This window comes from Pan troglodytes, chromosome 21 (assembly GCF_028858775.2).
Source record: "Pan troglodytes isolate AG18354 chromosome 21, NHGRI_mPanTro3-v2.0_pri, whole genome shotgun sequence".
Lineage (NCBI taxonomy): Eukaryota > Metazoa > Chordata > Mammalia > Primates > Hominidae > Pan > Pan troglodytes.
Genome location: NC_072419.2, coordinates 8044505 through 8070099, shown reverse-complemented (window position 1 = coordinate 8070099; position 25595 = coordinate 8044505). Strand labels below are relative to the sequence as shown.

The 25595-nt window shown below is 45.6% G+C and overlaps 1 protein-coding gene and 1 long non-coding RNA gene across 4 annotated transcripts in view; one reads left to right on the top strand and one right to left on the bottom strand.

Moving 5' to 3' along the window:
• The first annotated feature begins 106 nt into the window (after nucleotides 1–106).
• Nucleotides 107–24314, top strand: FKBP1A (FKBP prolyl isomerase 1A). Of its 3 annotated transcripts, none has more exons than XM_063803259.1 (5): nucleotides 107–344; nucleotides 425–472; nucleotides 17698–17810; nucleotides 21056–21220; nucleotides 23220–24314. In XM_063803259.1, exons 1-4 carry the CDS (start codon nucleotides 308–310, stop codon nucleotides 21182–21184), a joined length of 327 nt encoding a protein of 108 aa, XP_063659329.1. In that variant the 5' UTR covers nucleotides 107–307; the 3' UTR covers nucleotides 21185–21220; nucleotides 23220–24314. The 3 variants fall into 3 exon arrangements, with proteins under 3 accessions (XP_063659329.1, XP_016792785.1, XP_063659328.1); XM_063803258.1 differs by having other exon boundaries at nucleotides 159–344; nucleotides 17683–17810; XM_016937296.4 differs by lacking the exon at nucleotides 17698–17810 and having other exon boundaries at nucleotides 132–344.
• Nucleotides 14572–25595, bottom strand: part of LOC104003489 (uncharacterized) — a 53629-nt gene continuing 42605 nt past the window's right edge. The window contains exons 3-5 of the long non-coding RNA XR_001712066.4: nucleotides 20119–20219; nucleotides 18603–18818; nucleotides 14572–16504 (exon numbers count right to left, since the gene is read on the bottom strand). This is a non-coding gene — a long non-coding RNA (uncharacterized LOC104003489). The remainder of the gene's footprint in view (nucleotides 16505–18602; nucleotides 18819–20118; nucleotides 20220–25595) is intronic.

Here is a 25595-nt window from a genome sequence, read left to right as displayed (position 1 = left end):
ACCGGCTGGAAGCACAGAGGAAAGGCAGGTGAACGAAGCAAGTCACCCGGCAAACACAGCTGTATCCGGAGGCCTCCGGGCTTCCGGAGGTCTCGGGGCTTCTGGGCTTCCGGTCCCTCTTCCGGAGGCCTGAGTTTCCGGGACGTGCGCGCCGTGTGGGGCGCGCACGCAGGGCTGGGCGTGAGGGGGCGTGCGCGTGCGCAGGCGACGCGCCGAGGGACTAGGCAGAGCCGTGGAACCGCCGCCAGGTCGCTGTTGGTCCACGCCGCCCGTCGCGCTGCCCGCCCGCTCAGCGTCCGCCGCCGCCATGGGAGTGCAGGTGGAAACCATCTCCCCAGGAGACGGTGAGTAGTGGCGCGCGGCGGCTCGGAGTACCTCTGCCGCCGCGCGCATCGGCTCAGCATGCCCGTCTCTGTCTCCTCAGGGCGCACCTTCCCCAAGCGCGGCCAGACCTGCGTGGTGCACTACACCGGTGAGTCGGGGGCCCAGCGGGGAGGGGGCCCGGGCCGCAGTCCGCAGCCCGGGTGCGGCTGGCCGTCAAGGCCTGGGGTCCGGGGCCTGGGGTCCGGGGCGTGGCGGCGGCGAGGTCCGCATGGCCCGAGGCTGAGGCCTGGGCGGTGGCTCAGGGGCAGCCTCGGGCTGGCGGAACCCGGGCGGGTCTGAATCGGCGGTTGTGAGCGTTGGCTGCGGGCTAGGTGTTATCTAACCCATCAGAAGCATTTCTGCACCTTAGATGCTGCCCTTATGCCCACTGCACAGATGAGGAAACTGAGGCTTGGCGAGGCGAAGTCACTTTCCCAAGGTCTCACTTTCCCAAGGTCACACTTTCAGGAATGGGCAGAGCTCTGGCCAGGGACCATTAGGAAGGATTTGTACCATTTCTGTGCCCCTGCCCCCACTTCCATCCCTCCCTTCACTGGAGATGAGGACGAGGTAATTCCGAGTCTGCAGAGCTGCTGCTTCCTCCGGGGAACTCGGAATTCGCCCCTTTGCCGCGGGTGGGGAAACATCCCGCTTCCTAAGTCATTGCTTTGGCTCTTCCTGGCCTTGGGGGAAGTAGAGCTGCACGGCCTTCTTCCGTCTTTTTACTTTTGAGCCACTTACAAATCCAAGGCTCAGTGGCAGCGTTGGCTCAGGCTGACCGAAAGCTGCACGTGTAATTGAGTCCCCCAGCTCTTCTAGAAGTAGAGACTTCTCTCATCCTCATTTTAAAGATAAAGCATCTGGAGGCTAATACATAGTGATAATACAAGCCAAAGGAAATTTTAGACACCTCCCCCTCCCCAGCCAGAATTCAGACATCAGCGTCGTGTGCCTTGGGGCTGTCTTACTCCTTCTCCTTACAAGGTTGTCCTGGTTTGTATGGGGGCGGGGGAGGGGGAGAGCTGAGTTGGCGGAGACTCAGTGGCTGTGGGTCCCACAAGGGTGGGAGTGATTGGTGTAGCCACAGTTGTTGATACGAATGACCTTCCCTCCCCCTCCTCCTTCCCCTTTCTCAACCTTCCCACCCTTTCCTCTGTTCCCCCTCCTCCTCCCTCTGTTTTCCCACCCCCTCTCCTCCTCTTCCTCCTCCTGGGGCTGTGGGCAGTTCTGGCCAAGTTGCTCACGAATAAGCTCCACCTTTCTCTTCCAAATCATGGAAACATGGAGGGATCCCTCTATTGAGGGAAATGACTTTCACTGGAAAGAGGAAAAGGCAACTAACATCCCTCCTCCCATGCCGTTTTATTTCTGTGGCCCTTCCCCATGGGTAGAAATGGGGGCAGGAGGTAGAAGTTAAGGACTAGAACTTTAAAAATTCTGCCAAAGGAGGAGTTACTGAAACCCATCTTTGTGGGGAGCAGGCAGTCTCATGTCCGTGAAGGAAGCTGGAAAGTGCTTTTGATGTTTTAGGTAGCTGTCCTTGTAGGCCACAGTCAGCACCCGAGCCTGGGAGGTCTGGTAGATGAAAGCGCATCCTTTTGGTGATTTTTCATCGGAAGGATGAGAAGAGTAACCATTTACAGTGCTGGGGTGAGTGGGCAGTTCATTCAGTTCCGCAGCCAACTGGGGCAAAGATTGGGACTCAAGCCGTGAGGAGCTGCCTTCTGCCGCACCCCCTCCCCACCCTAGCTTGTACATAGCCACACTAGGGTGCTTGGCAGCATGTGCCCACTCCCACGTCTGCCCCTCATGCTCGCCCACGTTCTGGTGCTGCCAACAGGACTGGACTCCAGCATGTAGGCAGTGCCGCACTTCACCATGCCTCTTGGTGAAATATCCCCACACAGCATGTCTGGAGCCTTTTCCTATGAGAACAGATGGTCATGAGACCCAGAACACCATCAGGGTTTCCAGTGCCTCTTGAAGTGTGTGTTTTTCTCGCGGGTGGCACACACCCACATGTTTCCAGAGCAGCAGCAGGACCCTGGCATGCATTAGGACAAAAGCTTTCTTTTTGATTTCGTTTTGATAAGCCCTATAAAGACGCCTTAGTGAGAAGCCAGCTCTGCCTCATGCTCACAGAATAGACTGTTTTCGAGCAGGCTGGCGGCTTTGTTCCCGTGGGTCTTTGTCACCAGCCTCCCAGGAATAACCTGTTTGAGACCTGTGGGGGCGTGAGAGGAGTGGGTAGGCACTGGGAGATCTCATCTGTAGCAGTTAAGGCTTTTTAGTCACTGGGAACAGAATCCATCTTGGGGGAACATGATCAGAAGGTGGAGGTTATAAAGGTTCCAGGGGTTTTCAAAGGCAGGAAGCCCACTGGGTCCTAAGAAGGGAAAAGAAATAATCATGATGCCTCTAGTTCTCATCTCTGTTTTTTGGTTGGTGTTTTGTGTTTTGTTTTGTTTCCTGCCTGACTGCCTCAGTAGTCTCCTGTTAGAGATTTGTGTTTGTCTGCTTCTCCCAACTGGTGGGTGGTGGAAGTCCCCTGCATGCTTACCCCTCCCCCCTCCCCCCTCCCCATGGCCAGCTTCTCTGCCTTCTTTTGAGTATCTGGCTCAGATTTCTTGGCTGTGATTCTGATTGTTACTTCTCTGAGAAGGAGAGTTTGAGTAAGGTGAACACTCTTGATCCAGTCAGGTCTTGCCAGGTGTCCACTCAGCTGATTTGGGCACGGGTCCAGAGAAAGAGGGGTGGAAGTAAGGTGGCCAAAATCTCCCCTTAGCTATCACAGGTGTGCAAAGCACAGACTGACCTTTACCACATGGATGCTTTAAATGCCACTAATGGCTGTCAGTCACCTTGATGTCACTCTCAAGGGTCCCTCTGGTGACTTCCGTGACCTTCTAGCAGAGCACAGCATGAGCAAGGCCTCGAAGGAATGCCTGCACTACCTCTGTGGTACCAGAGGGAAAATACAAAGTTCACTATCACCAGCTAAGCATCTCCTAGGAGCATGACAGGCCTTGAGGTGGGAGGGAGGTGGTGGAAAGGTTAGCTGCCAAGTAAGTGCCTTTAGGAGCCGGCGAATTCTCATGGCGCCTCCCTGCTGCCTCCAGTAGCTTCGTCATCTTTACTGTTAGCTTGTCCTGGCACACAGCTAGGTTTAGACCTCTTTTACTTACTTCAGCAGGCCGTGTGCCTGCCATTGTGAGAGCAGCCTCAAGGGGATTGAAGGAATGTTTTCTTTTTTCTTCTTAAAAAGTAACTAACTGGACATTTTGTCCTTGGGATCAGGTTTAAGTCAGGTATAGCCTCCCGGTTTCTGACTGAGAAAAACCAGGAGCCCCTCAACCTCATGTCCTCAGGAGGTTGACTGGGAAGGCTGCTGAGGCTCTCGGGACAGGCGTGGCCACTTTGCTGCAGCCTCCCTCAAGCCCCTTGCTTTTCCTTAGCTTTGTTCCCCCCTCTCCTCTGCTTTATTCCATCCGCTCCCTTGCTAGGTATCTCTTGGTTGGTGATCTGATGTCTGGAGGGAGGCTCACCCTCAGCAGAGATGCCTCAGATGGCTTCCCCTGACGTGTGCTGTCTTGAGGCACACAGGCTGTAACTGTTGGGCAGGGCTGCAACAAGTCCCTTTGCCTTCCCACAGCAGATGTTTTTTGAGCAACAGCAGCAAGCCAGGCTCTAGGGACATGGCTAGTGAACTAAATAGACAAAGACCTGATCTGGTGGGGCTTTGCTTATGATGAGGAGACTGATAGTATGGCCATGGGGCACATCAGGTAGTAAGAAGCACTGGAGAGATTAAAGCAGAGTGAGGGATGGGAAGGGAAGTTGGCTGCTTTTCGTGAGGGTGATTGGAAAAGGCCTCTGAAGAAAATGGCATTTTAACATTCACTCAAAGGACATTGGAGAGGGAGCTACAGGGCTGTCTAGAGTATCCAGGCAGAGGGAAGAGCTAGTGCAAGACCCTGAGGCTGGAGCCTGCTCGGTGCATTAGAGGAACAGCAAGAAGACCGGTGCGTTAGAGGAACAGGAAGTGGATTGTGTGAAAGGGTATGTGGCAGGAGATGAGGGGATGGTGGAGCCTCGTTGGTTTTTATAAAAACGTTGCCTTTTTCTAACTCAGGTGAGAGCCATTGGCTGGCTTGGCTTTTAATGCCCACCCCACCCCCCCCCAACCCACGCTCCTTCTGGCTACTGTGTGGACAATGGGCTTTTGGGGGCAAAGGCAGAAACAGGACACTGGTTGTATCCCAGGTGTGTGGAGTGCCAGCTCAGGCAGTGGGCAGAAGTGGTGCCAGGTGGACAGTGATCCCCAAAGAGGATGTGGGTTCTTCGCTGTGTTCTGATCTTGGCCCTGCCATACAACAGGCTATGAGAGCTTGAACAAATTGTCCCACAGTTCCCAGCTTCCACATGCTGTCTATAAAATGGGAGTAACGATGCCTGCTGTGAAGCAAATGCTTATCGAGACTACCCAGTTGTCTCCAAAGTGTTGCCCTTTTTTAAAACCACAGTTCTATTGAGCCTCACTCATCGCAGTTGTTATGTCTGTAATCTCAGGCTAGAAGAGTCCTTACACTGTTTTTTTCTTAATAACCCTGATTTCTTCAAAGAGAGCAGGCTAGTTATAGAATACTCCACATCTGTCTTACTGTTTTCTCATGGTATTGTTTAACTTGTTCCCTGCCTTGATTTTCTGAACCGGATGTTTAATCTTTTAAGTGTCTGAATAGATTCCGTTTAAACATTTTAGTGTGAGTACTTCATCCTCGGCACACGTGGGAAACATCACTAGTTGTGATGCTAAATTTGATCTTTTCTGTAAAGGCACATTTTTCCCTTTGCATTTAGCAGTGATCTGTGGAGTGCTTAGGTAGCCATAGATGGTCTCTTGCTCATCAGCCTTTCACCTAGTGGTGTTTACACCATCTGATCATTCTCCCCTGAAGAAGTCACTGGCATTCACAAAGTGTTGATTTTTAAAATTCCTTCATTCTTTCTAAATTTATCAGCTGTTGTCCTTCTATAAGATAAGGTAAAGTAATTCTTTACCTTTAAATACCAAATTTTATTTTTATTTTTTGAGACAGTGTCTCTGTCACTCAGGCTGGAGTGCAGTGGCTTGATCATGGCTCACTGTAGCCTCGACCTCCCAGACTCCCATCCCGGCCTCCCATCCGGCCTTCTGAATAGTTGGGCATACAGGTGCATGGCACCTGTCCTAATTTTTGTATTTTTTGTAGAGACGGGTTTCGCCAGGTTTCCCAGGCTAGTCTCAAACTCCTGGCCTCAAGTGATCCACCCTCCTTAGCCTCCCAAAGTGCTGGTAGTACAGGCATGAGCCACCATGCCCAGCCTTTAATTACCAATTTTTAAAATGAAAAATGAATGTTAACTGATGGGGTGTTGCCATTCCCAGTGGGGGCAAGTGACTTTTTCCCCCTCTATTTGCTTTTACTGTACTGTGGGCTGAAATTTTTTGTCAGGGCCTTAAGATCAATGATACCCATTATTCTTTTTGATGCTAATATCATCCTAAATTTGGCCAGTAGGAGCCCTTTAAGCTGGCTCCAGTACCTTTTTGACAGGCTCCCACCATTCCTTCATCCATTTCTCGGTTTCACTACTCTGGTCCAATTATCAGCCATCTTTCAAAGAGCTCTGGTTCCTTTCAGTGGGGTCCATGACCTTTTTTTTTCTTGGTAACAGCTTTATTGAATATAATTTACATACCATAAATTCACCTATTTACTCATAGATGTTTTAACTAGAACATTTTTAGTGCTTAAACTGATTTTTATGAATTACTGAGGGGTTTATTGTATCCATAAACTGGAAATCATTTGTCTGCCTTGGAATTTTCTCTAAAAATATTGTCACCTGCTGTTTCCCATGGAAGAAGCCAAGGTTATGAATAACTTAATCACATAGCATTCAGTTCTCCCTTTGGTGCTCATGGTGACATTTATTTTTACTTCTATTTTTTCTTCTGTTTTTTGTTTTCTTTTCCTGCTAAAAAGCTTAACCAAGTCTCTGCATTCCCTCCCCTGGACCCCTTTGATTTTGACCAGGTGTATTCTAGCAGTGCAGAAAGTCGGGGAGGTAGAAATAACCAGTTCCTAGATGCTACTGTCTCTTTCTGTTACATTTACTCTTCCTCTCCCAGGAGCTCAAGCCACCTTGGCCTGCATTCCTCGAATGCTCCAAGCCTTTTCCCACATGGAGGTCTCTGCCCCTTTGCTTAGGTGCCACCACACTGCCCCCACTCCCCACTGCATGACAGGCTCTTTTCTTTATAGCACAGCTTAAGTAACACTTTGGATGCATACATGCATGCTTCTAATTCTGCAACAATGCATCCATCTATTTTCTTAGCCCCCATCATAGTCAGGATCCGTGTAGTTAAACATCTACTCTTTCCCCAACCGACTGAAGGCTCCAGGAGGCCAGACCCACACTAGTGTTGTTCTCCAAGGTCTCCCCATCAGTCTTGGCATAGAGTAGCTATTCAGTGACAGTTTGAATGAGTGGCCAGTTAGGACCTGGCATTCCCTCGGTCACTCAGTGAATATATAAGGAGCTGGGCAAAGCCTCAATGTTGCCCTCAAGATGCTTACCCTGTAGGGAGTGGTCAGTTACAATGAAAGTACCTCAGGCAACCTACACCTATAGGCTAGAACTTCTTGGAGGAAGTGCCATTTGGTCTTGGGTGTGTATGGTGCAGTCAGGCAGGAGGAAAGCGTCTTCCAGGTATATACACAGGCCAGGAGGAGAAAAGGGTACCTTTGATTTTTCTGTAAGTACTTGATGAATGTCTGCTGTGTACAAGACACTGTCCTGGCTACCAAGAATTTAGGAGTGAAGAAGACACAGTTCCTGCCTTCATCTCAACACTGTAGTGGAAAAGACATAATAAATATGATTAATAAGCAAGACTGTTGTGTATAAGCTAGTAAGTGTTAAGGAGGGAATAGGAAAAGGTTGAGATTTTAGATAGATTGGCAAAGGCCTCAATGAGAAAGTGACATTTGAGCAAAGACTTGAAGGAGGTAAGGATGTAACCTATGTGACTGTTTGAGCAAGATCATTTTAGGCAGAGAGAACAGCAAATGCAAAGGCCCGCGGGTGGAGGTATCCCTGGTGTGTATGTAGAACATAAGGAAACAGTGTTCTGGGACTGGAAAAGTACAAGAGTAATCAGAGGTGAAGTCAGAGGGATGGTGGTAGGGGCGGAGGCTTGACACTTCTTAGAGGGTCTTGTAGGCCATTTTAAGAGTTTTATCTCCTGAGATGGGGGAGTCACAGGAGTTTTTCAGCCGAGGGGTAGTAGGGTCTGGCTGCTGTGTCAGGTTTAGACTGTAGGAGAGCAAGAGCAGAAGCAGGGAGACCAGGGAGGGAGTTGTAATAATAGTCTGTAACAGAGGTCCAGAACTCATGCCTTTAACCATTATACCCTATAGAAAATGCATATTTCTACCACTTCCAGCTAGCTATTGTTAAGTGGTATTTCTTTTGATTTTTTTGGAGATGGAGTCTCACTCTGTCGCCCAGGCTGGAGTGCCCTGGTGCAATCTCGGCTCACTGCAACCTCTGCCTCCCGGGTTCAAGCAATTCTCCTGCCTCAGCCTCCCAAGTAGCTGGGACTACAGGCGCACGCCACCATGCCCGGCTAATTTTTTGTATTTTAGTAGAGACAGGGTTTCACCATGTTGCCCAGGCTGGTCTCAAACTCCTAAGCTCAGGCAGTCCACCTGCCTCAGCCTCCCAAAGTGCTAGGATTACAGGCGTGAGCCACTGCACCCGGCCTAGTGGTATTTCTTTCTCCCCCTCCCCATGCGATATAATGTGGTAGTAACTCCTCTTATTTATACTGTGATTAAAGTGGAAAATGGAGAGACACACCCACAGGGCATGCATTCTGGTCTGTGTTCTTTTTATTGCCGTTGTATCCTGCATATTCTTCCCATCATGGGCCCTGCCTTTGAAAATACACTTTTGGTTATAGGATCTAAAGGGATTTAGCCAAAGGTTAGAAGCATTTCCATACTGCGTATGGGAAATGTGCTTGCACTGTTGGTGAGCTCAGGAAAATGATAGTGAGAGTGAGCTGGTTCCCTCTTTGGGTTGGCACTTGGACCTTTGGTCATACCCCTCACTCATAAGGAGTTCTCAGAACCCCACTTCAGGGAGGTTGTGCTGGAATACAGCCACAGAGACCCAGAAATGGAATAAGAATGTAAGATTTGAATTTGTATCTTTTGCCTATCTAAATGTAGAATCCCTTTTTACCCATCACGATTGAGACAAGTGGGTAGTTGGTATGCTAACATAAAAGTGACATGGCTTCTGTAAACATTTTATTTCAAACTCTAACATAAATCATTTGCTAAAGGACTGTGTCTTTATCTTTGAGGATGGCTCTGCTAGTGGAGTTTCCCATCATAGTTCTTGCAAAAACCAATTTGACCTTTTTTAAAGTAGAGCAAAGACTATTGTGAGAACATTTAAAAACCAAACCTTTCCAGATTTTTAAGATTTCTTTCTCTAAATGTAGTCTCCCATGTGATTATTCACTAGCAATAGTTTTTTAGTGACTTGCCTTGATTGAGTCTTTCCCAGCAGTCAGCTAGAACCGCTGTTTGTATTCACACTCATTGTATTGATTTACATACTATTTAATTACATTATATTTACACAGTAAATATAGCTACCATAAATGGATTTGGGGACAAACACAGCTAACCACTCCTCCCTTTGTGAACACAGAACTCTTGGGAATGAAGAAGTGATCATGAGCTAGAGACTAAAGCATGAGGGGAGTGCTCTTCACTATGCTGGGGTACGAAGGCTGTGAGTTTTATGAGTCTCCAAGTGAGGCAGCTGAGTAAGAGGTGGTTAAGAGAACTTCTGTATCTAATGAGAAGAGGGAAAGCAAACAGCTAAACCATTAGACCTTGAGCCATACGCCCATCTGGGAATGTTCAGAGTGGCTTCAAATGCAAAGCTGCAGAAAAATACTGGCTCCCCTACCTCCATCCATTCAACCATTACACCTTTTTTTTTTTTTTTTTTTTAAAGAGACAGAGTCTCGTTCTGTTGCCCAGGCTGGAGTGTACTTGCGCGGTCATAGCTCACTGCAACCTCAAACCTCTGGGCTCAAGCGATCTTCCCACTTGATCCACTCAAGTAGCTAGGACCATGTCTGGCTAATTTTTTTTTTTTTTTTTAATTTTTTGCAGAAACAGGATTGGGGACATGAGTCTTGCTGTGTTGCCCAGGCTGGTTGCAAACTCACGCCAGTCTCAAACTCCTGGCCTCAACTGACTCTCCTGCCTTGGTCTTCCAAAGCACTGGGATTACAGGCATGAGCCTCCTCTGCAGCTGGCCTCATTGTACTTTTTGTCATTAAGAAACTCACCTGCGTGTTGAAAGTAGAAATCCTTTTCCCTCTCCAAACTGTAAATGGCAAGGACTTTATTTTATTTTGAAGGTTTGGGGCTTAGGATATTCTGGTTTTTTGTTATGTTTGATTTTTGGTTTAGTTTAGTCATTGTTTGTTTTTTTTTTTAATCTTAAAACTTCCCATATTTTGTCCCTGTAAAATGCTGCCTATAGGAAACACTCCTGCAAAGATTCATGAGCAACTATAAACTGCATTGTGAGTCATGAGCTTTCACTACAAGTAGTGAAGCCATAAGTCTGTAGAGGTGCCTTCTTCAGTCCTGTTACCCAGTAGAAGGTATATGGCACTCTGCCCTTCCCCAAAGCAGAGTGCCTTGGAAGTGACTTCATTTCTATTGGGTTATTAGTGAAATAGTATCCCAGTGGTCCTTGTGAATCTCCAGGTCCTGGTCTTGAGTCTTAACCACCGCGTCAGTGGCTTGAGCCAACCACCAGGAACACAGTCTGGGGATACTTTGCTGCCCAGGAGCTGCTGGCCAGGTCTCCCTCTGCTGATTCCTTGAAAAGCAACAGGAAAGAGCAGGCTGCTGTGGAGTAGACAGACTTGAGACTGTCTGCACCGTCTTGTTTTTTAAACCCTTTTGCTCCCTTTCCAAGGATTTCAGTTCAGGAGGAGACCCAGGTGAAGATGACGTCAACAGCCTTTGCATGCAGTCAGTCATAGCTTTGGCTTCTTTCATGGTCTTGTGCTTTTAACTGGAGCACATTTTCACATTTTTCTTACTGATTAGTAACTAAAGGTGCTTAAAGTAAAGTTTACCATTCTGGGATTACCCCTCATATTCTTGTTACCATATAGGGAAGAAGGTCTAAATATGAAGGCCTCATGCTTGTCCTTCTGGTTCTTAAAAATCATGCAAGTAAAGCAAATCCAAGAGTGCTCTTGAGTACCAGCACTACACGTGCCACCAGGACACAGAACGCAGGCCGGGTCTGTGAGCTTGGGCTGCATTCAGTCAGGAGAGCCAAGACTAAATACTTAAAATAAGAATATGGAGCTATTCCAGGCAGTTTCTTAGGCATGAGTTATAGGCTTGTATGGCCAGGAATGAAATTGGTCAGTTCTGCAATTAGAAGGCAATGCTTGTGATGTTTTATGCTGAGTGGCCTTTAGAGCTTAAAGACTGTCAGCTGTCTTGTCTGCACTGTAACCTCAGTTGCCTTCTCTCAGCAGGGCACACTTTCTTTAGGAAATTATGGCACTAACTTGGCAGGTGGTTTCACTGTTCAAGGGCTCCAGCTCCTGGCACAAGTGATCTCCAGAGTTAAAACTGGAGCAACTGCTGAGACTTGACTTGCTGCCTGCTTTACCTGTTCCCTCCCCAAAGAGAGGAAGCACTTTTCATTCATTGCCAGTGTGTATGTGGGAGCTAAACATATATAGCATTTTAGTAAATGCCACTGCCTACTCTTTTTCTTTTCCTTTTTTAAAAAAGTTACTGAGGCGTGATTGAAATCCAATATACTGCACATTTTTAAAATGTACAGCTTCATAAATTTTGATGTGTCATTGTTTCCCTTTGAATTCACCCCTCCTTACCCTCCTCTAACAACTACTGATATGCTTTTTTGTCAGTGTAGATTCGTTGCATTTTCTAAAGTTTTATATAAATGGAATCATACAGTACGTTCTCTTATGTCTGCCTTCTTTCACTTGGTATAATTATTTTGAGATTGATCGGTATTGTCCCATGTATCAGTTGTTTGTTCCTTTTTGTTGCTAAATATTTTTCTATATATAGAAACATGTATTTACCAACTTACCCATTGGTGGATGTTTGGGTTAGTTTATAGTTTTTGACTATTGCCAATAAATCTGCTTTGAACATTTGTGTACAAGTTTTTCTGTGGACATAGCCTGTCATTTCTCTTGGATAAATACTCAAGATCAGAATGGCTGGGTCATATGGGAGGTGTATGTTTAACTTAACTATCAAGCTGTTTTCTGAAGCTTTATGTTATATTCCCACTAGCAGTGTATGAGAATACCAGTTCCTTCACATCCTCACTAACACCTGACGTGGTCAGTCTTTTTAGCTTTACTCATTCTAATCAGTGGTGGTAGATGCGTTTCCTAGTGGTTTTAATTTGCGTTGTTATAATAACTAGGAATGTTGAGCATCTTTTCATATGCTTACCTGCCCTCTGTCTTTTTCAATGAAGTATCTGTTCAAATCTTTAGCCCTTTTTTATTGGTTTTCTTAATTGTTGAATTTTGGTTTGTTATATTCTGGATATAAGTCCTCTATCAGATATGTACTTTGCAAAAGTTTTCTCCCAGTGTATGGTTTGTCTTTCGTTTTCTTGACAGTGCTTTTTAAAGTACTGAATTTATTTTGATGAAGTTCAATTTATTCTTTTATAGATAGTGCTTTTTGACATCATACTAAGAAATCTTCACCCAACTCGAGGTCACAAAGATTTCTTTCCTATGTTTTCTTCTATAAATTTGATAGGTTTACTACTTAACATTTAGGTCTAGGATCCATTTTGAGTTAATGCTTGATAATGGTGTGAAGTTTTTACTGTGTTATGTGTGGATATTTTGTCATTTCAGCCCAATGTAATTTTCATCTCAGACATTGTAGTTTTCATCTGTGAAAGTTGGAGTCTTATGGTTCTCCTCTACTAATTCTAACATTTGTGTTAGTTCTGGGTTGCTTTCAATTGATTGATAAGTCTCCTCATTGTGGGTCCTGTTTTCTGCCTCTTTGCATGCCTGGTAATCTTTGGATGCCAGACATTGTGAATTTTGCCTTTTGGGGTGCTGGATATTTTTATTCCTATAAATTTTCCTGAGTTTTATACTGAGAAGCATTTAAGTTACCCGGAAACAGTTTGATGCTTGCGAGTCTTGCTTTTGTGATTTGTTAGGTAGGTCTAGAGCTCAGTTCAGGGCTGATTATTTCCTACTACAGGCAAGATCTTCCTGAGTATTCTGTCCAGTGCTTTGTCCATCATGAGCTTCTCCAGTTTGACCGGGGGTAGTAAGCACTAATCCCAGCCCTGTGTGAGCACTGGATACTGTTCCTCTAAGCCTTTTGGATAGTTCTTTTCCTGGCCTTGAATAGTTTGCTCAGATACATGCACTGAGAGGGACTCTGCTGAATACTCAAAGAGGACCCTCTGCAGATCTCTGGGGATCTCTGTATAGCTCTCTCCTGCTGGTAGTGTGTCCTATGGACTCTAGGTGCCTTGAGCTCCACTCCAGGTCCCTCTCCCTGGAAACTCCCAAGGATATAGGGCTGCCCTTGTTTCCCATGTCTCAGGATTTGTTGTTCTTCATTACATATGTCTGGTGTCCTACAAAGCATCGTTGTAGCTATTTTGTCTAGGTGGTTTTTAGGTTTTAGTGGACTTTTTGTAGGGAGGAAGGGGTTGGTTGGTTGGTTGTTGGTTGTTTCATGAACAAATCTGATCCCTGTCCTCCACCGTGACCAGAAATGGAAGTTCTCACTATCTGTTTTGACATTACAGACTGAACAGCATAATTCCTACACATGCACACTCATTCCAGCTTAACAAACACTGCTTCCACCTTCTCCCCCAGGCTGACAACTTAGGGCCATAGATAAGTGGCCTGTTCCTCCCCACTGGGGAAGCCCTCCTTCTCCTTGTCCTACAGCTTGTGCCAGTTGTGTGACACCCACTTAATCACATACCACCCCACCCATTTCTGGGGATTATTGTTTAGCTTTTGGACTTGATTATGGGAAATCCTCTCCTTGGACTCAAGGAACCCCAACATCACTGCCACCACCCAACCCTGCCCTGCGAAGATTTCTCCTTAGAAAGTAGATGAGATTGACAGTTGGTGACTGTGGTCTGAAATTCTGGAGCAAGTCTCATGCCCCTTTCCCAGGGACAACAGAGCATCCAAAATAGCATAGGAAAATTAAGATCCTACGTAAAGGTCCTGTTTAAAGCTCCTTTACTTAGAAATCCTGCTTCCTGGCTTTTATGGTTTTAAGATACTAGGGAGAGGTTTGCCCCTCAGTGTCCAAGATAGGCTCAGGAGAGCTGGGGTTAGACAGGCATCCTCACATAGAGCCACTGAAGAACATACACATCTCCATGCTGGCTCAGCAGCAGCAGCAGCAGCGGCAGATTCAGGCTGTGTCCTGCCTAGTGCTCCTAGCCTGGTACCAGTCAGATAGATAGTTGAAGTATCTCACCTCAGGCAAAGCAACATTGATACATTGATGCATGTAGTGTCTGGAGGTTGCTTGGCATTGCATTTGATCAGGAATAAAAAGAAAGTTTAGGGAGTCTGTCTCAGTACCCTGTGGCTTTCACTGCAATCAAAATACGATCTTGCACAGGTCAGAGCCGTGTTCAAGTTTGGCAAGAAATAAGGCTAATTTTTTTATAGGTATACCGTACTTTCCAAATTGTGGATTATGAACCATTAATGCATCATGAAATAATAGTGGGTCACAATCAGCATTCTTTTTAAAAATGAGAAGTATATGCCATGTAGTAACTTACATGTAAATTTTGTTTATACACAAAATGTGGGTGTGTGTACTGGGTCCTGACATGAGACACTGTTCCCATTGTCACGGATCAGGGATAGTTCTTTTTGGTTTTAGTTGTTGAGTTCTGTTTCTTTGTTATTCCTTTCATGGCAGCACTACATTGTAGCGTGCTCACTAAGTGTCAGAGGTTTACCTCATGCCAGTTGTGTTCATTTGGCCGCAGGTAACTGAAGACCCAACTTAAGGCAAAGCAGACTTCTTTATTTTTGTAAGACTTTATTAAGAGCAGTTTCAGATTCTCAGCAAAATTGAGAGGCATGTACAGAGATTTCCCCTATATCCCCTGGTCCCACACATGCATAGCCTCCTGTTATCAACACCCTCCACTAGAATGGTACGTGTGTTGCAATTGACGAACCTGCATTGACACATCATGATCACCCAAAGTCCATAGTTTACATTAGGGTTCACTCTTGGTGGTGTACATTCTGTGCGTTTGGACAAGTGTATAATGGCATGTATCCATTATATATAGTATCATACAGAACATTTTCACTGCCCTAAAAATTCTCTGTGCTCCATCTGTTCTTCCCTCCCTCTACCCCTGACTCCTGGCAATCACTGATCTGTTGACTGTCATCCTAGATTTACCTTCAAAGCACACTTTTAATCACCTCAGAACATGAGTCTTGAGGGAAGTGGTTTGGGGCTGATTCAGAGCACTGGAATGACCACCTTGTGGTACGCCTGGCCTTCTGATAGTCACAGGGTGACTGCCATGCTCCAGACATCTTATCCTCACACAGCATTCAACAGGGAGGGCAGGAACTTTCTTCCTGAGTCTTTGTTTTTCTTTTTACTAATGAGGTAGGACTTTCCTGGAAGATCCCAGTAGACTTCACAGCAGGTAAAGTAGTACCCAAACTAAGTAGGTGTTAGTGCCGAAACTGACCCGTATAGGGGAAAGGCTTGGATTCCAGTTCATCTGCTGGGCCAGGCTTTTGTTGCTGTTGTTGCTCCTGGGAAGTTGTTGTTTAATTAGGAAGGTGAGGGTGCCACAGCCTTGCTTCCAGGTGGCCCCTCTGGGCATGTTTTTCTTAAAATAACAGACCAGAGAGAAGCTCTTTCTGGTTTTCAGTCTCCTTTGTGGCTCACAGGCCCTGCCACTCAGTGGTTCTGACCTTGGGTGGGTTACTGAGCCTTGGAGTTGGTTTCCTTATTTCTGTTACAAGCAGTCTCACGAGGGTGGATGGAAAGGCTCCCTGCCTGGCCAGGGAATGGAGAATCATAGCTGTTCATTGCCTGCTCTCACCCTTACCTCTGAGGTTGGTTGGGTTGGGTTCCGTGTAAGAAGTGCAGCTTGAAATGGGCTAAAGGCAGTGTGTTTGTTGGGTATTGTGGAGCCTGGAGACCTGTTTTTCTCCCAGGTACTCATTTATAGAGAACTGTTCAAGTCCTGCCATTAGTCATTTCTTTCATCAGGTGGTGACTGCATTCTGGTAAACGAATGAGCTAAATGCATACCCCAGTTCACCAGTTCTGGGGCACCAGTTCCTTGGAGCAGGTACGGGTCCCCACCCTCCTGTCTACCTCTTAGTCCTCAGCTCCCAGCTCCAGGCTTCAGGCAGCATTGGTACCCATTCTGCCCCAGCACATCCATCTCTACTCCTGCTCTATTAGGATACCACCACCCAACCCCCACCCGTTTCTTACTTTGTTAAAGTCCACATAGTCCAGTAGCTGTGATAACGCCGCCAATTCATCTCTGCCTCCCCATCCTACTTACAAATGTTGACACTGTTTTTTAGGTTGGGATTTTTGTCAGGATTTTCTTTTTTTCCTAAACTCTTACACAACAGAACTGTAATGTTTTTATGGATCTTCTGAGTAATGCTTAGAACCATAGTGAGTGCCCACCCTCAGTCTTCCAGTAAAATCAGTTTTGTGTCCATTATATGTTAACCACTGGCTGACCCTCCAGTCTGGGATCCTAATTAGAGAATTTTCAGGAACTCAGTGTCAGCTATCACAATAGGCTGGCAGTGGCTTCCTGAGAAAGCAATGCCGATGGTGTTTTTGAAAAGGAAGTTGCAGATATCTATTGCAGATGTCTGTTCCTCTTTTCTCATAGCGTCTCTGGAGTTCCCCTTTTATTGGAAGGCGCCGTCGTGGCTTGTCCAGCTTCTGGGAAACTGGAATAATAGAAAGAGCATGGTATTTGGGTTTATAATTTATAACGTAGTTTTACTATTTTACTAAATTATAAATTTACTATTTTTATAATAGTAAATTTTACTATTTACTATTTTCACTTCTCCCTGTCTGCCTCAGTTTCTTCATCTGTGAAATGGGGATAGTGCTGTGGAGAAAGAATTGCATTCGTTCATGTGTGGAAAGCACCTAGCCCATTTAGAGTAACTCAGAGTGGAACCACTGCCCACAGAGTTGCTAGCAGTTAGCTGGGTTTACTGAGTTAATTCTTGAAGGGCAACCACTGCAGCCTCCTTAGTATTTCTGTTCTCTTCAGTCATCTCTGTTACAAAGTATCAGCTGTGCAAAAATGAGCATGGGTTGTTTCTGGGGCAGCATTGGATAAAATAAGTGGGATGAATGCTGCACAAATTCTTTCTTTCATTTCTCTATTTCAGCCTAGGTTGGTTTTTACTTTCCCAGGAAAATTATGACAACTCAGGAACCAGCCTACAAGGGGCCAGCTTTACGCCCCAGGTTCCCTGTTGGTGTGAGACACTTGGCACTAGAATGAGGGTGAAAGCTTGCCTTATAGCTTACTCTTACCACATCCCATAGTGCTGACCCACAGCCTGGAGAGCAACAATGTGTGTAGGTCACAATTAGTGAACCACAGAGGAGACCATGGGGGTGGCAGATGGTGGAGGGGGATTTGCCTGCACTGAACAATGGAGGAGCAATATATAAACACATTATATGTGAAAGATGATGAAGGGTTTTGGGAAGGAATATTGCTTCTTGCACTGTGTGTGACTTCTAGACATAGTGTGCACCTCGAGGGACCACAGTTATTTTTAGTTGGGGAGAAAATCCACGGGGTGCTAGGAGAGTCAGGGCAGGAGGAAGTTTATACTCCCCATCTCCAGAAGAAGGTGGACTGCCACTCATCTCTGGTACGCGGGGTCCTTTTGTAGTCGAGTTATTGCTTGGAGTCAGGGAAGAGCATTCACAGGTCTGGAGTAGGCCTGTCGCAACTCCTTAGATGTCCAGTGAGGTCACAGGAAACCCTCCCTAGATACTGCAATTCCTGCCAGACTCTTCAGCACTGGCATCTCTGATGAGTGCACTGCTGCTGGTTTCTGACTTATCTTGTGTCATTACTCTGTTGCTCATGTTACAGTGGCCTTTTTCACAGGGATGCTTGAAGATGGAAAGAAATTTGATTCCTCCCGGGACAGAAACAAGCCCTTTAAGTTTATGCTAGGCAAGCAGGAGGTGATCCGAGGCTGGGAAGAAGGGGTTGCCCAGGTATGCTCTCTCATTTGTTTTGTTTTGCTTTCTAGTATTTACCTTTTATATTATTTTTATAGGTGGCATATTTATACGGTTCAAAAATAAAAAAAGTGAAAAGTCTCACCCTCATCCCATCCCATCTGACCAATACCCCCACAAGAAGCTCCTGTTGTTAATGTTTCTTGTACTGTGGTTTAAGCACATATAAAAACATAACTTTTTTCTTGCTTTCACACACATACTGTTTTGCAGTTTACTTTTTCACTTAATGCATTTTTGACACTTGCAATACCAGTACATAAAAGAGGAGTAGGCTGGGCGCAGTGGCTCATGCCTGTAATCCCAGCACTTTGGGAGGCCAAGATGGGTGGATCACCTGAGGTCCGGAGTTCCTGTAATCCCAGCACTTTGGGAGGCCAAGATAGATGGATCACCTGAGGTCCGGAGTTCGAGACCAGCCTGGCCAACATGGCGAAACCCCATCTCCACTAAAAATACAAAAATTAGCCGGGCGTGGTGGCAGGTGCCTGTAATCCCAGCTACTTGGGAGGCCGAGGCAGGAGAATCACTTGAACCCAGCAGGCAGAGGTTGTAGTGAGCCAAGATTGTGCCATTGCGCTCCAGCCTGGATGACAGAGCGAAACTCCATTTCAAAAAAGAAAAAAAAAATGAGGAGTAAGCTCTGTTACAGCTGCCTAGTATTTGTTTATGTAAGTGTGCTATAATTTACTTGGCTAGTGCCCTATTAATGAGTATTTGAGTCATTTCCAGTATTTTGCTATTATAAACAATGCTGCAGTAACTCACCTTGTACAGACTTTATTTTCCATGTGTGCACATGTTGCCATAGGACTTACTCTCAGAAGTGGGATGAGGGGCGCAAAAGCTGTGTGTAGTGTTTTTTGAGAGGTCTTGTCAAGTTGCCATCTCTAGGGGTTGCACTCTGGACTGCCACCACCAGGCTATAAAGGTGCAATCTCCTCCCAGCCCCAGCATCACAGTGTATTGTTAAATCTTTGGCCTCTGGACAAGAAGAGTAAAACATGATATCAGTGGTTTTAATTTGGATTTATCTATTACCTATATTGTGTGAGACCACTTCTGAGACGTCATACTTATGGAGAAGGTCATTTCGTTTGTCTTGAGTGTGTTTCCTAATCTCTTTCCTCCCCGTTTGTGGAAACAGCTTTTGTTCTGCCAACACTACAAAATTCCCAGGAGACAATAGGGACCCAGGGTTGCCAAATTTTAGTTGGATTCTGTCTTTCCATCAAACCTAGGAATTTTTTCTTGGCTCTAACCAGGTAAAGGGATGTTTTTCAGTGACCTGAGACCCAGGGAACTTTATAATTAGGCTCTGCATGATGGGTAATTAGTCTGCTTCCCTCTCACCCAGGAGAATTAGAAATTTAACCAAGATGAAAAGACAGATTTCTGTCTCTCTCTTTTCCAGAATACACATTGCTCTACTTCCTCTATAAAATATCACTGATTTATCTCCAAATAAACTGCTCAACTTGCAGGAACTTGAAGCCATCCCACTCCCAGGTGTCTGGGTTTCTGTTCCTGCAGGGCAGAGGGTTGGCAGTGTGAGGAAGAGGCTTTGTAGTTTACTTCCCTTGGGAAACCTTGCCAACCATAGCTTTTTGCCTCTGTCTCCCTAGTCTGTCTGGCTCTTGGATCTGTAGCCCATCCCCCATCTTTCATGCCAGCCATTGTTCATACCACCACCCATCTTCTATGACTGTTCCAGCATTGGAACAATCACTGCGTTGTATGTACTGAGTGCTGTATCTGCCATCGAGATAGTGTTATCGGCCTACTTCACTTCCCAGGCTTGGAGAGGCATGGGCGAGTATTGGACAGATGCCTGACTCCCCCTTTAACTGGTACTTTGGGGTCAGTCACAGCCCTGTCATTTGTGAGAAGTCTGGGTAGTTTGAGATCTACATAAAATATCTTTTAAATTCTTCATAGCATATTTTTTCAGCAAGTGAGTTAAAAACACAGGAAGAAGGGGAGATTGACTTGTGACCCTTTTCCTTTTGATATTGTTTTGGTTTTACCTGTTTGCAGGCATGGAATCCTGCCTGCCACAAGGACCACTTTGGCAGCTTTTTTTCATCCATCTTGGACATCTTTTCATGTTAATACATTTAAAGCCACCACTATATTATTTCTCATGACTAATCCCTGGTGTGGATATGCCTATGAAACCACTCCTTCTATGATGGACTTTTGAGTTGTTAGCAGAATATTCTGGAAATAGAATTGCTGAGTCAAGGAATATGATTGTTTTGAATTGTACAAGGTAAAGCCATACCTCACTATCCTTACCACCTTGGTCCAACATGTCCCAACTTCTGAGGGGAGCAAGGATTAGACATTTCACAGCCTGGAGCTTCCTCTTTATTCATCCTCTATCTGGTGGAGTCGGAAAGCCGGGAACATACACATGGAGACCAAAAGCAGAGATAAGTCAAAGGATGGAAATACTGCAGAGAACCTGCTCACTGTTCAGAAAGTAGATATTTTATACTTATTTGTGTATTTAATTTGAAACTGAAAATATACACAAATATATTTTTTAAAGTAGAAATCTCTCCTTACTGGTCACTCGCTATCCATACTGTTCTCCTCACAGCAAATGTCTGGTATGTCCTTCCAAAGATGTTTTCTGTTGTAGGCATATCAATATTTGCACAAATGGTATTCAGTAAATGCTATTTTGTAGCCCAGAAAATCATATTGTCTTTTTTGAAGTTTTCCTATATGGGTAAAAGAGTATAAATAGAAAAAATACAGAAAAAATAGACTACCCTCAAGTATTACTTTCTGTGTATATTTTTTTTAAAGCAAAGTTGAGTATTCCTTTTTCAAGAAGAGCATAGATGGCACTTAACATGTCCTTTAAGTGACAGATCACTGAAGGGGACTAGGTGGTGAGACATCTGGAATGTTACCTGCCTAGCATTAGTCATTAAGACTTGGGTAGAAAGGTTGAGGGCCTGACCGTTCTGAGAGTCAGGAGGGGTTTTGAACTGCCATTGGGCTTCTTGGAGTGAGATGCAGGGGTGATGGAATATGACTGCCCACCTCCAAGTCCTGCACAAGGAGGTGGTGATGCCTGGGCAGCTGCAAAGTCACTGGAAAGTCAATACCATCCTGGCCAAGGAACACCTAGGTAAACAGCCCTTTTTCTTACAGAGACAGTTGGGGCATGTGTCCAGCTGAGTCTGTCTTCCTTGTTCTTTTCACAGATGAGTGTGGGTCAGAGAGCCAAACTGACTATATCTCCAGATTATGCCTATGGTGCCACTGGGCACCCAGGCATCATCCCACCACATGCCACTCTCGTCTTCGATGTGGAGCTTCTAAAACTGGAATGACAGGAATGGCCTCCTCCCTCAGCTCCCTGTTCTTGGGTAAGGAAATGGAATACTGAAGGGCCCTTCACTGCCTTTGCTCCTCCCATGTTATGCCCAGCGTTTGATGGGTAGCAGAGAGAACAAAAAACACCACAAGGCTATTTTTCCCCCTGCATTCTTTCTGTATTGAGTATCCTTTCAGTGCTATTAGTATATGCTTTGAATGTAAAAATTGGTCACCCTAAGGAAAGGAATTGGCATGTGTATGTTCCCAGTTCAACTCATGGAGATGGCAGCTGTTTAAATGTTTTTCTATGTAGTTTATAAATTAAAACCGAATTGAGGACTATGGAAATGTAGGCCAAATTTGTAGTGCCAACATTTTAGTTCTTTGGAAATAAGACTCTTAATGAATGACTTTGTTCTACCCTGTGTTTCTAGAAGCTAGAGGGAAAAAAAAAAAAGCCCTTTGGATATGAATATCATGTCCTAGCTTCTGCGGCTCTCTCCTCACTGCGGTTTGTGGTTACTGCCTATTAGATGGTATGAGGGAGGCATTACTGCATCGGTCCACCTGCTTAGGGTCCACACCCAGGACACTTGAGGCCCCCAGCCCAGCTTATCAGTGAGTGAAGTGGAAAAATGAAGCCAGAGGATGCCTGTGAAGTTGAAAGGATGCTCTTAGATCAGACAGTTCTAGGAAGGGATCTTAGGGGCCTCTGCATCAGCTTTATTGTGCAACAGTAAGGAAACAGGGCCAGAGAGAAAGGCCTTACTCAAGGTCACATCCAGGCAATGGCAAAGTAGGACCAGAGCCCCTGTTTGTTGATTTTCCCCTCTTCCACCCTCATTTCTTAGGAACTAAACTCAGTATCCTAGTAGCACATAGCTTTTCATGTAAGTGTTAGAATCATTAAGTACATGAATGCTACTGGCTTCCTTCCAACTGGCCCCAGACCTTTTTATTTGCTCCCCTCCTGCCATAGGAACCAGAGGGCCACAGCCAAGGCCTGGGTGAGGACACTTTTGTTTGAAAGCCACAACAAATGGCTGCCATCCTATTTGTGATGGCAGTCAGAGCTACTTGTAACCTTGTCCTGTTGTGCACATCTGTAAGTGGAGGGGCTTTTTAAACTCTCTGAACCACACACACCTTGGTAATACAGGCCTGGTTAAGTTTGATAACTGGTTTCTTCACCCGTCGTTGCTACTGGGAGGGAATCCCTGGCACTTCACAGGGCCTTTGTCTGCCCAGAGGTCTGCACCGAGGCCAAATCCCTTTCCTGTTCTTTGAGAGCCGAGTCATTTTTTGAACACAACTGTACTCGAGGGAGCCTTGGAATTATTTTCCTGGTTGGGAACAGGCTTTCTGTAAACTTGATGAGGTAGAGGGAGGGGGGAGAGGGATAAAGGCTACAAGTCACCCCGAGTAACCCTCCCAACCCACTGCCGAAGAATGTCTCAGCTTCTTGCAGGAGTCTGGAAGGAAAGTCCAAGGGCAAACCCGGAAAGTTTTAAGTTGAGTGAATGAATGAATACTGGAGATATTTTCCCAGTATACTCAACATTATGAATGACCAGTTTATTCTCAGTCTGGACTGCACATGAGAGTCACCTGGGAAATTTTTAAGACTTTCCTGATGCCCAGATCAAACCCTAAACCAGTTAATCATAATCATGGGAGTGGAACCCAGGCATTAAGAGTTTTTTAAAGCCCCCAGGTGATGCCTGTATGTAGCACAGTTTGAGACCCAGTGATAGTGGGGAACTGTATTGTCAGCAGCATGGGTGGCTAGCCCTCCTGCTGTCCTCAGCAAGGCAAACTTAACCTTAGATTAAACAAAACACACACATCAATTTAAGGAGAAAGTTTGTTTCACCTGGGACCCAGCCCAAGTCTTTCTGGCTGTCTCCAGCTGGAACACAAGTGGCTTGGTCTCAGACTGCTCAGCTGTTGGGGAAGGGATTTGGCGTGGCAGATGGCATCGTGGCTGTCGCCACTGCACACAAAGAACACTGAGTTGCTGGAAACTCACAGATTTTCTGTCCCCAACAGATCTGCCATGGAGGGATCTGGTGCCTCCAGACGTGTGCACATGAATCCATATGGAGCTTTTCCTGATGTTCCACTCCACTTTGTATAGACGTCTGCCCTGACTGAATGTGTTCTGTCACTCAGCTTTGCTTCCGACACCTCTGTTTCCTCTTCCCGTTTCTCCTCGTATGTGTGTTTACCTAAACTATATGCCATAAACCTCAAGTTATTCATTTTATTTTGTTTTCATTTTGGGGTGAAGATTCAGTTTCAGTCTTTTGGATATAGGTTTCCAATTAAGTACATGGTCAAGTATTAACAGCACAAGTGGTAGGTTAACGTTAGAATAGGAATTGGTGTTGGGGGGGGGGTTGCAAGAATATTTTATTTTAATTTTTTGGATGAAATTTTTATCTATTATATATTAAACATTCTTGCTGCTGCGCTGCAAAGCCATAGCAGATTTGAGGCGCTGTTGAGGACTGAATTATTCTCCAAGTTGAGAAATGTCTTTGGGTTAAATTAAAAGCCCTACCTAAAACTGAGGTGGGGATGGGGAGAGCCTTTGCCTCCACCATTCCCACCCACCCTCCCCTTAAACCCTCTGCCTTTGAAAGTAGATCATGTTCACTGCAATGCTGGACACTACAGGTATCTGTCCCTGGGCCAGCAGGGACCTCTGAAGCCTTCTTTGTGGCCTTTTTTTTTTTTTCATCCTGTGGTTTTTCTAATGGACTTTCAGGAATTTTGTAATCTCATAACTTTCCAAGCTCCACCACTTCCTAAATCTTAAGAACTTTAATTGACAGTTTCAATTGAAGGTGCTGTTTGTAGACTTAACACCCAGTGAAAGCCCAGCCATCATGACAAATCCTTGAATGTTCTCTTAAGAAAATGATGCTGGTCATCGCAGCTTCAGCATCTCCTGTTTTTTGATGCTTGGCTCCCTCTGCTGATCTCAGTTTCCTGGCTTTTCCTCCCTCAGCCCCTTCTCACCCCTTTGCTGTCCTGTGTAGTGATTTGGTGAGAAATCGTTGCTGCACCCTTCCCCCAGCACCATTTATGAGTCTCAAGTTTTATTATTGCAATAAAAGTGCTTTATGCCGGCTTTTCTCAGCTCTGTGTCATGGTGGTTATTTTCAGGTGCCTCCCCTGCCATTTGGTGCAGGGGGATGGGGTTGGGCAGGGAGAAGGAGGGTGGCAGTGGGGGTGCAGTTTCAAGATTGTGTCTTGGCAGAAGAATGCAGCAGTGAACATCCTTCCTCACTGGCTATTAACGGGTTGGGGGTCGGAGGAGGAGGGGGAATGTGGGGTAGGTTTGCATCAAAGGAACTGCCTGAAAGGGCAAGCTGGGATAGTCAGGGAACATCCCCTCCCCTGTTACCAAATGTTTATTAAATATGTGTTCTGGGTACAGCACTATGCTCGGGGTTCTTGGGTTACAGAAAAGTGGGAGATACAACACATTTTTGAGAAGTGAGTCACAGTCCACTTGATGTGCTACAAGCAACTGCAAGCAAATTAATGAGATACGAAGAGAAGACTCTGATTTTAAATTGGTATTCCTCAGTAACATTTAATGTAGAAAGACAGTCCTGTGGAGAGGCTGCGCGGTTGCAGTAGCTTCTCTGGACCCTGCCCTGGGTGCCAGGAACACTTTGCCCTTACTGAGAGTTCTAGAGACCGTCAAGAATGCTCCCACACCTTTCTAGACACCTTCCAAAATTGCCCAGGTTGAGAACCATTGATTTTAAAAAGGAAATTATTCAACAGCTTGCTTAATGGCTTTCTAAGTTCTTTTTGTTAATTTATGGTTTTTAGAGTGCCAGAGTCATAGTCCAGGGTCACATCTTACCATCCCCAACATTTTTATAAAAATTCTCAAACAACACAAAGATGATTAAAATGAACACCTGTATACCCACCACCTAGATTCTATCATAAACATGTTACTGTATGTATATATCACCTGTCTATCCATCTGTCCATCAAACTATCCATTATGTCTCTTCAGAGTAAATGGCAGACATCACTACAATTCCCCCAGTACGTGTCATTGACTAGACTAGAGAGTAGTGTTTGTTTACACTTTTGTGCCCCTGCCAGGATAAAGAACATCACCATACCAGAAAATTCCAATATGGCCTTCCCCAGTCAACCCCACCCCGCCCTTGGAGGTGGTAATTGTAATTCTTTTCCACCATAGGCTAGTGTCGCCTGTTCTGACATTTAATTTAAATGGAGTCCCACACTATGTCCTTTCGCACAGTCAGTATTGTGCCTTCACTCAGGCATATGGGAAGCTGTTCTCACTGAACTTGGCATTTCAGGGAAATCCTCTGGATTGGGGATGGGAGTCCTCAGAGATGTCCACATCCTAATCCCCAGGACCTGTGA